We start from the raw sequence: 12,800 nt of genomic DNA, 5'->3' as shown, positions 1-12,800 counted from the left end.
AATTTTAATTTTAAAAATGTGAATAGTAGAAAATTTAAAATTCACTCTTGGGCCTCACATTATGTGCATAGTGGACATTGCTGCCTTGAGGAATTGCTTCTTATTTCAAAGCTTAAGTTGCTTCCCGATAAAACATGTACTCAGAAAACTACTTTTGCCAAAAGCATTATTATATCAGGATAAAAAGCCTGGCAGTTCTGCTGTCATTTTTGTATCTATCTTCTTTACACCCAATGATATGTCTCTGAATTCCAGAAACCACAGGACTGATAAACCACCTCTGGGGAATAAAAATTAATTCTAAGCAATTGGTGGGGGGGGCCTAGGTTAGACCATCCCCAAATGAGGACAGTTGACGCTCCACAGAGAAGCAAGAGTCATTATGGAAACCATTGGTCCTCTGAGACCACCTTTCAGAACCCAAACTGATCATCCACCCAAGCACACTTGAGCAGGAATGATAAATTATACATACCTGTAGTCCCTGTCCCTATTCTCTCTCTAGTTAAAGCCGAATCTCACAAAGACAGACGGGGGTTGGGGGGTGGGGGGGATGGGGGGGTGGCGGGGAATCATTGGAACTCTTTATTTGCTACTTTTCTTCATGGGCACACAGATTAAATTCCTTATTTTTCTTTTCTCTTTTTCCTTGAGATTTTATTTTTATTTTATGTGTATGAGTGTTCTGCCTGTACGCATGTCTATCTACCACTGCCTGCTGTTACTTGGTGGCTATGAACTGCATGCGGCTATGTGGGTGCAGGGAACTGAACTACTGTCTCCTGGAAGAGTAACCCGTGCTCATTGTGGAACCAAAATAAGACCAAAATGCTCTCACCCCAAAACTAAAGGCCTAAGACTGCTCCTTTTAGCTACAGGCCATAAGTTACTAGAACAGGCCAGAAGTTACTGAGACCAGTCAGTTCAGATTCCAGAAACCAGGAAGTGTAAAAGTACAGAGCCACAAGATAGTCACGAGGTAATGCCTGCCAGACTATGGAATGTCCTCTCCCTGGTTTCCAGGGTAACTGATCACAGAAATGCCTCCACCTGAGGGCAGCCAATGAGAAATGGTGGCGGGCAACCACTCCCTTAGAAGTAATTTCTAGAAGTCCCTAGAAGCGAGCCAATCAGAATTGTACCCGTACTAGCACCCCTAAATGATGTAACCTTGTGACTTTTCCCTTTAAAAACTGAGCTTGCAGACAGGTGGGCGCTTCCTCCAGCCTCCACTGCGTTGGATGTATTGGACGAAGTCCCTGCCTAGGCTTGTATTGCTTTTGGATATCCAGAATTAAACCTTGCTTTTGCATTCCGGCATGCTCGTCTTTGGTGGTCTCTCTGGGGGTCACGATCTGGGCACAACACTCATAACCTGTGAGCCATCTCACCAGCCTTTGTTTTCACTTAGGTGTGTGCACAGGGAATATGTACACTTGAGTGCAGTGCTGGAGGAGGCCAGAGGGAGAGCTGGAGTTACAGGCAGTTGTGAGCTGCCTGGCTGCTAGGAACCTAGCTCAGGTCCTCTGAAAGAGCCAGTACCTGCTCTTAACCATCTGTTTAACAGGTTTACTGGGACTGTGGCCTAGCGTTCCTAGTCTGTTAGAGCTGGATTGGAGCTTTTGCTCCAATTACTCCAGTAACAACAGAGACTGGAAAAGTTAAGTGAAATTTAAAGATTTATATCTTTAATTTTAAATCTCTGAATCTATCACTATATTTTTTTGTGTGAATAGTGACAGGTATATAATTGATAAATTGATCTATGTAAGATTAAATTAAAATGTCTTTTGATGGGCTAGGTCCTCCTGGTTAAAATTTTGCCTTATCATAGCTGCTGCCAGAAGTCCTGGGTTCAGTCCACCAAAATCGAATGAAACCACCCAACTGAAACCCAAACCTAAACCAAATCAGATCAGCTGCAGTGGAGAAACTGCCATTCTGGTCACATTCAGTTACTGGCTTGTGCCATTTGTTGTTTTCCGAAGCCAGAAAAATCAGATCAGTGGTGTTGTCTTGTAGGGGTAACGTTCACCATGTCCAAGCGAGGGGCTGTGGATAAAAAAAAAAAGAAAAGACAAGATCAGCGAGTCATTCGTCTCAGCAGGGTGCCAAATGCCGTTTATTGAAGGAGGAAGGAGGCCTTAAATACAGGCTTACAGCACAATGGGAATTTCCCGAGGGCAGAAGTTGCCACCTTGTTTTACATTGTTGCATACTAGCTAGCTGTTTACACCAGAGGCAGGATACAGAAACAAAGAACCTCCCGAGCAGTGAGCTTTAGTCAGCAAGCAAGGAGGGGGTGGGTGTGGGTCCGTGGAGGCCAGGTTCCAACATTGTTTGACGACTGTCCAATCAGGAATGTAGCCAGAGCCGAGGGCAGGGTTTTAAAACCTCGCGGGCTTTCTCTGGAGCCTGCCATCTTGAACGCCTGTGGGAGCTTCTGGTCCTCTGCTGCAGAGGTGCAGAAGTTTTTGGGTTCCTTGTCGTCCTGTGACCTGTTCCCCGCGTGGCGGTACCGGATACTCACGGATACCTCGGAAGCCAGGAGATGGTGAGTATCCGCCTGGAGTCCTGATGGGACACGGGCTCCGCAGGTCGGCGCTGGAGCCTGCTGTTAGGGTCTCCTCCGATACGGGGTGGGGGCTGTGTAGACAGTGGGGACTATGGGTCCCATCTTGTTCCCGTCCGGGATGGTGCTGGGCAGGCAGTGGGGTCTCTGGCAAAGCTGCCAGTTGTCAACCCTGCGTTGTGATCTCAGATCCTGCTGAGCGAGACATTTCTGGGCAGCTGTGTGCCCGCAGCCTAGCATCACTTCAGATGTGTGTTAATCACCGGGATCTCAGGAGAGGATCCCTGTATATAGGCTTGCGTGGTTTCCCTCAGCGGTTGTGGGGCAGGATAGGTCGTGGAGCCAGATAGTTGCTGCTCCCTGCCAGTTTGTTCTACATAGCCGATTAAAACTTCATTCACCAGGTTAATGTGCTGCCTGTCGGATTTTTCATTATAAACTTAGTTGCTTTTGTCTTTATCTTGTGGAATTAAAATTTTTTTTGTGGTTATTTTTGTGTGTATACATATGCACGTGCATATGGAATGCCCGCGGAGGCCAGATGAGGGCATTGGATCCCCTGAACAGAAGTGATAGCCAGTTGTGAGCGACCTGACGTGGGTGCTGGGAACCAAACTCTGGGCCTCTGCAAGATCCCACGGAGCCATCTCTCTAGCTTGGGAACTTCTTAAATATCTTGCATAAACCGTCATAGTTGATACAGAAACTTTTAAAGTTCTCTGTGTGTTTTGCTTTGGGGAATGAAATCTCTCACATTTATTGAGGTACTGGCTTTACCAGTCAGTGGAGGTCCTGAAGCTGATCTTAGTGTGTAGGTTTTCATTGTAGTACATCTTCATGTCATGGATATATTCTTTGCCTTGTATTTTGAGAAAAAAACCCATATATTTCCAAGTGTCTTAAAAATCTAAAATATAGTGTAAAACAGATAGTAAATGAAGAACAGGAAAAAAATGGAAGAAAATGTAAGACTCAGATGTTGCTCTTATTTTCTGTTGTTAAGTGTGTGCATATTAATAGTGTCTGAAAAGGAAGCAGAGCATAATTTCAGATTAGTAAGTTTTGTATGACAGCATATTTCTCACTTTTATCAAGGTGAAAATGTCTCGTCTTTCTCCCTGAATCAACACTGCTCTTCAGCACGAAGCCATCTCTTTAGCCACCCCACCCCTTTAAAGACTCGAGGATTTTCTCTAAGAAGTCCTTAACTGAATGCCTCTGTTCTGCCACTTTGGGTCTTGCTGCTTTATTTCCATTATTCCATTATGAAAATTGCTCTGAACGTTCTTTTAAGACTTAGACTTTATTTTGGCCTTTATGCTTCTTTTGTGTGAATTCTAGGTCAGATAACCTTGGTAAAATGTTGGTCAGATAACATTTACTGGTTACTGCTCTCAATTTAGACATTCAGATTTGAACACCTGGGCTCTGGAGAGATGGATGGCTCAGTGGTTAAGAGTGCTTGCTATCCAATAATGAGGACTGGAGTTTGGATCTAGTACCCACATGACAAGCCTGGCATCCTGCAACTGCCACCTCCAAGGAATCTGATGTGCTCTTCTGGCCTGCACCCTTCGTGTGTGTGTGTGTGTGTGTGTGTGTGTGTGTGTGTGTGTGTGTGTGTGTGTATGTGTGTACGTGCCCCCAGCACACACACACATACACAGATACAATCTTTTAAAAGATTTGAAAACATGATAGTGACACCTAGTATATTTTAAAAGATCAAGAAATGTTTGTAATCTTTGTTGTTTATAATAAAATGTGAATACCTTAAAAAACTTTTTGAATGTAAATTCTCAAATCAAGTCTTAGTGTTCTACCCAGTGTCTGTTGTTCAAGATTACCTGTCACCATTATCATTGGTGTTTCCAACTCAAAACTACTGAGTCAGAATCTTCATTTTAATATTCTTATTTATGCTTGTATACATTAAAATTTGGAAGTACTCTTGTAACTCATTGTGAATTTCTCATTTGAGGAATACAATTAGTTTATTTTTAAAATATAAATATAGTATTTAATATATTTATTCCTTTCTTGATGCCTGTCTTTAAAATTTCATTATTTCACCAGATGTTATGGTGCATCCTTTAATCCCAGATCCTGAGAGGCAGAGGCAAGTGGATCTATGTGAGTTTGAAGCCAGCCTGGTCCATGCAGTGAGTTCTAGGCAAGCTGGTGCTACAATGAAACCCTGTCTCCAAAAAAAAAGTTGATTATTTCATAAGAATATTACCTACATTGGTTTTGTGGATCTTTTATTATCTTTTTGCAGAGTTAGATAATTATAGAAGCAAATGTAATTGCATCAAACGTTTTAATGTTTAATTAAGACTACTGTCAGAATCAGTTCTATCTCTTTTCATCTTTGGCCAAATTAGGAACTCTGTCAATGTTAATAATAGTTAATATGTTATTTCAATTTCTTTTAGGACCTGATGACATTTGGTGATGTGGCCATTCATTTCTCTCCAGAAGAGTGGGAATGTCTGGACTGTGTTCAGCGGGACTTATACAGGGATGTGATGGTGGAGAATTACAGAAACCTGCTCTCTGTGGGTGAGGACAGCTTCCCTCAGAAATGTGCTGCCAACATTCATTCCCTTCCTCTGGGGATATCTCCTGCATACCTTTATACTGCATGAGTGTATTCCAGATTCTTACTTTTCAGGAAAAAATGAGGTATTTGTATAGGTAAAATTTTTGTGATATACTTGTAACCCACTTCATTTCTTTTCTTCTTTCTTTCTTTCTTTCTTTCTTTCTTTCTTTCTTTCTTTCTTTCTTTCTTTCTTTCTTTCTTTCTTTCTTCCTTTCCCTCCCTCCCTCCCTCCCTCCCTCCCTCCCTCCCTCCCTCCCTCCCTCCCTCCCTTCTTTCTTTCTTTCTTTCTTTCTTTCTTTCTTTCTTTCTTTCTTTCTTTCTTTCTTTCGTTGATACGTTGTTTCTCTGTGTAACAGTCATGGCTGTCCTGGAACTCAAACTCACTAAGATCTGCCTGCCTCTGCCTCCCAAGTGTTGGGATTAAAGGCATGCACCATCCCCTGCCCAGCTTCCCACTCCATTTCTTGAGGTAATATACATTCTTCATTTGTGGCAGTTATTAGGAACTCACTGGTATAAAAACTTGCTACATCATGAAATAGTTTCTTCCCTTTGCCTTTGAGTTGGTGGTAGTTGGAAGGAGATCCCAGGATTTACAAGTTAGAATTTTTCTGTAAGTCTCAAGAACCAATGTTTGGAGAAACAGACTTCTAGAATCTTGTTATATCTTTAAAAAAAAATATATATATATATTTCTTTATTTTATGTGTATGTATGTGTGCCCGAGTAAATATCTGTGCACCCATGTGTGCAGGAGCCCACGAAGGTCAGAAAAGGCAGTTGATCTCCTGGAAATGGAGTTACATATATGTGAGCTTCCATGTGGCTACTGGAAACTGAACCCAGGTATGCTTCAAGAGCAGTCAGTGCTCTGAACTGCTGAGCCATCTCTCCAGCCCTGTTCAGTCTTTTGTATTAATCACACAACTGGAATAGAGATGTCATTAGTTCCTTTTGAGAGTCTCAAGCATTGTAAGTCTTTCATGGTCACCTTTCTAGAGCGAAGGGAAGAGCCTTGGAGTGTGAAGAAACAAGAGGCGATGACTATATGCCCAGGTGACCCAGACCAGCAGGTCATTCTTCAGTGACCGGTTCCTGAGAGAGAATGGACCAGGGATGAAGAGGCTAGGGAAGATAGAAAGCTGGGGTTGGGAGGTCTTGCACAGGCTGTCTTATGCCAAGCGAGTTTATTAAGAAGCACGGTATTTTTTTAGTTATTTTTACTTCAGGTGCACTGGGCTTTTGCTTGCATGTATGCGTTACCTCTTTGCTCATCTTCTCATTTCCATCTTTTTGTTGTTGTTTTTGTTCTTATTTAGGTCATTTAACATCCTTTAAATGGTGAATTTCTTTGGCTAATTCATAAACCTGAGTTTTTTTAGAGTCAATTTCTAGAATTCTAGGTTCTCAGTTGAGCCGGATCTCCCTGTCTCTTTGTATACTGTTAATTTTCACTGAGATTTGTCCGTTTTTAAACCAGTGAACAGTAGATTAGTGAAGCTGTTGTGGAAAATAGTAGAGAAGTTACAACAACAACCAAAAAAAAAAAAAAAAGAAGAAAGAAAAGAAAAGAAAAACTTAGAATGACCTCATGACCCAGCAATTCCATGGCTGGATGTTAGGTAAGGAACATAAATCATTCCACATAATACGGAGCTTTACTGCCATGTCCAGAGCAGCATAAATAATCAACCCAGCCGGGCGGTGGTGGCGCACGCCTTTAATCCCAGCACTCAGGAGGCAGAGGCAGGCGGATCTCTGTGAGTTCAAGGCCAGCCTGGGCTACCAAGTGAGTCCCAGGAAAGGCGCAAAGCTACACAGAGAAACCCTGTCTCGAAAAAACAAAACAAAACAAAACAAAAAAAATAATAACCAACCCAGGTGGCTTTCCATGGCCAAATGAGTAAAAGCATGTTAGATTACAATAGATTACTGTTCAACCATAGACAAGTAATCTAAGGCACCATGAGTAACACCCAGGGTTTTACATTAAGTGAAATAAGCCAAAGAGAGACTCGCGCATATGGAGTCTGGAAAAGTTAGCCTCAGTGGCTTTGCCCATTAGGAGGTCTAGATTATATTAAAGGCTACAGGACATCGTTTAATAGATTTAAGATGGTCAGGAGTGCTGCGGTGCAGCTTGATGAGTAATTATTTTGTCTTTAAGTGTTAATAGAATGGACAGAAATTTTTCTAATCACAAAGTGATAGTTGTGTGAAATAATTTATGTGTTAGGTCCACCATGTGTATTTATGGTAAATATCACAGTGTATATGATAGATACATAGATTTTTAAACTTGTTAATTAAATAAACTAAGAAGTAGTACATTTTAAGAAATTAAAAAAGACAGTCATCTGTCTGAATTTATGTGTTGTTTCCATCCATGTATTATATATGGTCTGGAAATGATCTACTATAGTCATGTATATATATGTGTGTGTGTATTGTGTATGTATGTATGTATACACACATCACACACACACACACACACACACACACACACACACACACACACACGGCTGATCTCTGAGTTCGAGGCCAGCCTGATCTATATATTTCTAGGACAGTGAGGGCTACAGAGAGAGACCTTGTCTTAAAAAGAAAAACCAAAGCCCTGTGTTTTTATTTGTGGGTTGTTTTGCTCCTCTTTTCCTCCCTATGATAGAGTTGGGGGTGGTGTAACCCATCCCCAGATTTTGGAGGACACTTGGTGACAACCAGCATGCTTGGGTCTGAAGTGGGGCATGGAGGAACCATGTTTCTAGAGCTTGCTTCTCAGTGTACTTAAACAATGTGTGACAGTTTACCAAGGTAATGTGCACTCTACCAGGTAATATGACAATCAGTTATAACCAAATTATTGAAGCCTCTCAAATATACTTCACTGTTTTTTCTCTGTATATGTGCTTGTATTTTTTTTTTTAAAAAAGTTGACTCGTATTTCTTGTTCTCCTGCCCCTGTTGAATATATATATGTACGCTATCATTTCTTTGGTATCATACCTTTGGTTTCTTTTGACCCAAACTGCCGTCTAAAATATAATTTATTGGTAGGACTTTTGTGTCATGGTGGATAGCAGCCAGTTTTTAGCTAATCCCCAAGAAAGCCAGGAGTTTGTACACGTGTTTTACCCTTTGCTCTCCTTAGGAAGAGGAAGGGAGGTGGAGATTGTTTCCCTAACTCCCCAGTGTTGTGTGGGGATTGGAAAGCTGTGGTTATTAAAGTAACAATCCTGGCTGCATGACCCCCCCAAGTGCTATGTTCATCTGGAAGGTTTAAATATCGAAATTTCCTTGGGGACCTGCCCTGAGAAAATTTCTTCCAGAGTCCTGGGGAGGAGGCTAAGGATGATGTGTGGTAATCTGAGGGTACTCTATTAAATCTACATACATGAAACTCTTTATTCCACTTACTTTATTCTTCTGAGTCGGTTCTCTTTCTACACAGTTTCTGTTCTGCTCTCTTATTTAGCTCCTTTCTTGCCTGATTTCTGTCTACATTTGTCTACTGTCCCCTCTAAGTTCTATCTTAATTCCTTCATCTAGTTCTGCCTCATCTAGGTTCTCATCCATCTAGTTTTTCCCATCTTAGCTTCTCTCCCATCTCTTCCTTCCTCATCTTGTTCTTCCCCATCTGGCTCTTCCTCATCTTCCATCTCGTTACTCTAATACTCTCTTCTAGCCATTCAATCTAGTTCTTTCCCATCTCAGTTCATTCCTTTCTAGTTCTTACCCATCTAGTTCTTCCATTCTCTTTTCTCTTCTCAGTCTAGTCCTCCCAAGTCTCTGAGGTTTTCAGTTATATACCCATGCAATAGCAATGCTCTGGCTAAAGCAGGGTCACCAGGCTTGAATTCCCTCAGGGTCAAAAGGAGGGGCAATAAGATCCACACAAAAGAGCAGTAATTGCCAGCCATCATCTGCAACCCAAAAGGGAAGTGACTAATGGGGAATAGAATCAACTGAGATCTAAATTCGGTCAATATCTGAGCAAGGGAGATTTTATGTGCTCAACTTTGTTCTTAGAAGTGGTTAGTTAAAGTGTTAGGAGTCTGTCCTTATTTTCCTTTGGCCCCTTATCTGTCAAAACTATTTTGGCTACTGCGGTTTTCTGGCAGGGCAGGGGAGTGCTCTTGGTGGATGGGCAGCCTGAGTCGGCTTGATATATCTGTAAGTAGAAACCCTTAGGTTCTGAGTTAATACTTAAAGGTGGAGCTAAAACTAGAGATAAGACTTTGGAAAGGGGAAAGTTAAACTTAATTAGCATATCTTCCAGGCCTTCTCAAACCTATAGTCTGGATGCTTAATTATTCTTAGAGAGTACAGAGGTATCTCTGATAAGATACTTTTGGGGATGGTCCTGGCTGGATGCTGTTAATGACAATAATGACAGAAAGGCCTGAAATTAGGGATCCTGGCTTTGTTACTGCACAGGTTATCTAAATATTCCATTAGTAGAGGGGAGATTGTGCCCAATGAATGATGGAAAAGCTACAACAGCACACGAGAAATTCATAGTAGGAAACGGTTAATAATCAAAAGCCGGTATTACCAAGACTCCTTGAGCCTCAGCTTGACCTCTGGAAGGCCCTTGGCTTGCCATAATCAGCTGAAATCCTACTTCATATATCTTTGTGGCTTGCAGCATTTGCAGATGGATTTGGTCAGCATGCTGGTACCTGTGGGTGATGAGGGCCTTGGTTTGCTATCTGCTTCTCTGCTATTGTCCCCTCTTTGCTCTAGTTTCTTTTCTTTTCTTTCTTTCTTTTTTTTTTTTTTTTTTGCTGATGTGTTTTTTTTTAATTTTTATTTTTTAAATTTCACTCATGATATTCATTAATTACACTCATGATATTAATCACATTTGTGGTATTCATAGATTACATTCACAGTATGTATATATGTTATATATATATTATATATATGTTTAATTTTAAATGCCGAATGCCGTTTATTGAAGGAGGGAGGAGGTCTTAAATACAGGCTTCCAGCACAATGGGAGAACCCCTCTAATTTCTTATGTTGTGTGTGCACAGTATTTACTCTGAGTCATTTGTTTTTATTTCTTTCAGTGGTATCTTCTCATTATACCCAATACATTTCATCGAAGGAGAACATAAAGCATTCATTCCAAGAAGTAATAAGAAGACATGAAGAGTGTGGCATTGACAGTTCACATTTAAGGAAAAAAAGGGAAAGTGTAAGTGAGAATGAAGGTCAGAAAGTGTGTTACAGTGGACAGTGTGTGACTAACAATAGTACAAACATCTCTGCCAATGAAGATCAAGAACAGAAAATACCTCAGAAAAAGACTCAGTTTATGGCAGATACTCATGAAGAGCTCTACCTTTCGTTAAGCAGATGTTCCCAGCAACATTTGAAATGTACCTTTCCTTTGCAAGGAAACTGGGGACATCTGAAAGGGGGCCTAGGTCAAGATATAACTAGTAAGCTGAACAGTTTAAAACGTAGCACTGGATTACACCTTTATTCAAACATTTCTGGAGATAGGTTAGAAAATGAACGTATTTATGAATGTGATCAGTTTGAGAGTTCTTTTACAAAAAATTCATTATTTTGCAGTGAACAAACAATGCCTTGTGCCAAAATATACAATTTTAGTGAATGTGGGAAAGATTTTTCTTACCCATCATTGTTCTTTGTTTTTTTGAGACAGGGTTTCTCTGTGTAGCTTTGGAGCCTGTCCTGGAACTCACTCTGTAGCCCAGGCTGGCCTCAAACTCACAGAGATTCTTACCCATCATTGTTAATTCAAAACACAGATTCAACTATTTGGGAAAGGGAGTGCATGTTTAATGAAACTACACAGACTGTTAGTCGGAGCTGTATCTAAAATAATTACCAGGATATTTATATTGGAGAGGAAACTTATAAATGCATTGAAACTCAAAAAGACATTAATCATGGTTCAAATCATAGTAAACATATTCCTTTTCCAGAGAATGTTTACAAAGGTAACAGATGTGTCTTTCAGCAGGGCTCAAAAGATCTTCATCTGAGTTCCCACCTTCAAGACAAGGCTTACAAATGTAAAGAATGTGGTAAGGCCTTTAATAGTTGTTCATATCTTAATGTGCACCAGAGACTTCATACTGGAGAGAAACTCTTTGAATGCAAAGAATGCGACAAAGCCTTTATTGATTGTTCAGCCTTTACTCAGCACCAGAGAATTCATACAGGGGAGAAACCTTACGAATGTGAAGAGTGTGGCAAAACCTTTAACAAACGTTCAAACCTCAGAAAACATCAGAGAATTCATACTGGAGAGAAACCTTACAAATGTCAAGGTTGTGACCGAGCTTTTAACCAAAGCTGTCATCTTAGTCGACATCAGAGAGTTTGTGTTGGAGAATGTGGCAAGTCCTTTATCAAATGTTCCACTCTTAGACAACGTCATGCCATTCATACTGGAGCAAAGCCCTACAAGTGTAAGGAGTGTGGTAAGACCTTTGTTCATAGTTCAGTTCTTACTCAACACCAAAACATTCACACTGGTGAGAAGCCATTCATATGTAAAGAGTGTGGCAAAGCCTTCAGCAATGGTTTAAGCCTGAAACGACATCATGTAATTCATACTGGAGAGAAGCCCTACAAGTGTAAAGAGTGTGAGAAAGCCTTTACTCAGATTTCAAAACTTTGTGAGCATCAGAGAGTTCATACTGGTGAGAAGCCCTATAAATGTGAAGAATGTGGCAAAGCCTTTCACAAATGGCCATCATTTATGTACCACCATCGAACTCATACAGGAGAGAAACCCTATGAATGTAAAGAGTGTGGCAAAGCTTTTACCAAAGGCTCGGATCTCAGAAGACATCACAGAGTTCATAGTGGAGAGAAACCATACACATGTAAAGAGTGTGGCAAAGCTTTTACCACAAGCTCAAGTCTTAGAAAGCATCATAGAATTCATACTGGAGAGAAGCCCTACAAATGTGGACAGTGCAACAAAGCCTTTAGACGTTGTTCGCACCTCACTGTACATCAGAGAATTCATACTGGAGAGAAACCCTACACATGTAAAGCCTGTGGCAAAGCCTTTTCCAGATCTTCAATCCTTAGTCATCATAACAGAATTCATACTAGAGAGAAGCATTCCTGATGTAAAGATTATGGCAAGCTGTGTGCATGTGTGCATGCATTCATATGTGTATGCATATGCACGTGTGCACACGCATGATGGCATGTGTGGAATTCAGAGGTCAATATTGGTTGTCTCTATTGCTCTCTACCATTTTATTTTTTAAATTACATTAAACATTTTGTTTTGTGTGTTAATGTGTACGTGTGGGTGTGCATGTGACATGGTTTGTGTGTGGAGGTTAGAGGATAATTGGGGGTTGGTTATCTCCTTCCAACATGTGGGTCCTGGGGAGCTAACTCAGGAGATCAGCGTTGGTTGCTGCTGAGCCATCTTGCTGACCTCACTTTAGTTTTTGATACAAGGTTTAAGGTTCCCCCCAGCCCCCACTGAGACAGGGTTTCTCTGTGTAGCCCTGGCTGTCCTGGAACTCACTTTGTAGACCAGGCTGGCCTCAAATTCACAGAAATCCACCTGCCAAGTGCTGGAATTAAAGGTGTGTGCCACCACCACCTGACTAA

At 41.1% G+C, this 12,800-nt stretch overlaps 1 protein-coding gene across 2 annotated transcripts; it reads left to right on the top strand.

Annotated features, from left to right (window-relative positions):
- The first annotated feature begins 2,369 nt into the window (after positions 1-2,369).
- On the top strand, positions 2,370-12,482 carry LOC102917848 (uncharacterized). 2 transcript variants are annotated; one of them, XM_015995995.3, is made up of 4 exons: positions 2,370-2,554; positions 5,008-5,134; positions 10,253-10,380; positions 11,179-12,482. In XM_015995995.3, the coding sequence occupies exons 1-4, from the start codon at positions 2,552-2,554 to the stop codon at positions 12,298-12,300; spliced, it is 1,380 nt and encodes a 459-aa protein (XP_015851481.2). In that variant the 5' UTR covers positions 2,370-2,551; the 3' UTR covers positions 12,301-12,482. The 2 variants fall into 2 exon arrangements, with proteins under 2 accessions (XP_015851481.2, XP_076410973.1); XM_076554858.1 differs by lacking the exon at positions 2,370-2,554 and adding an exon at positions 4,618-4,705.
- Positions 12,483-12,800: the final 318 nt, after the last annotated feature.

This window comes from Peromyscus maniculatus, chromosome 1, assembly GCF_049852395.1.
Source record: "Peromyscus maniculatus bairdii isolate BWxNUB_F1_BW_parent chromosome 1, HU_Pman_BW_mat_3.1, whole genome shotgun sequence".
Classification (NCBI taxonomy): domain Eukaryota; kingdom Metazoa; phylum Chordata; class Mammalia; order Rodentia; family Cricetidae; genus Peromyscus; species Peromyscus maniculatus.
This window is presented reverse-complemented; position numbering and strand designations above follow the sequence as displayed.

Coding starts and splice junctions, on each gene's coding strand:
- LOC102917848 (XM_015995995.3), top strand. Junction 5,135..10,252: donor CAGAAACCTGCTCTCTGTGG/GTGAGGACAGCT, acceptor TATTTCTTTCAG/TGGTATCTTCTCATTATACC. Junction 10,381..11,178: donor TAAGGAAAAAAAGGGAAAGT/GTAAGTGAGAAT, acceptor GTCTTTCAGCAG/GGCTCAAAAGATCTTCATCT.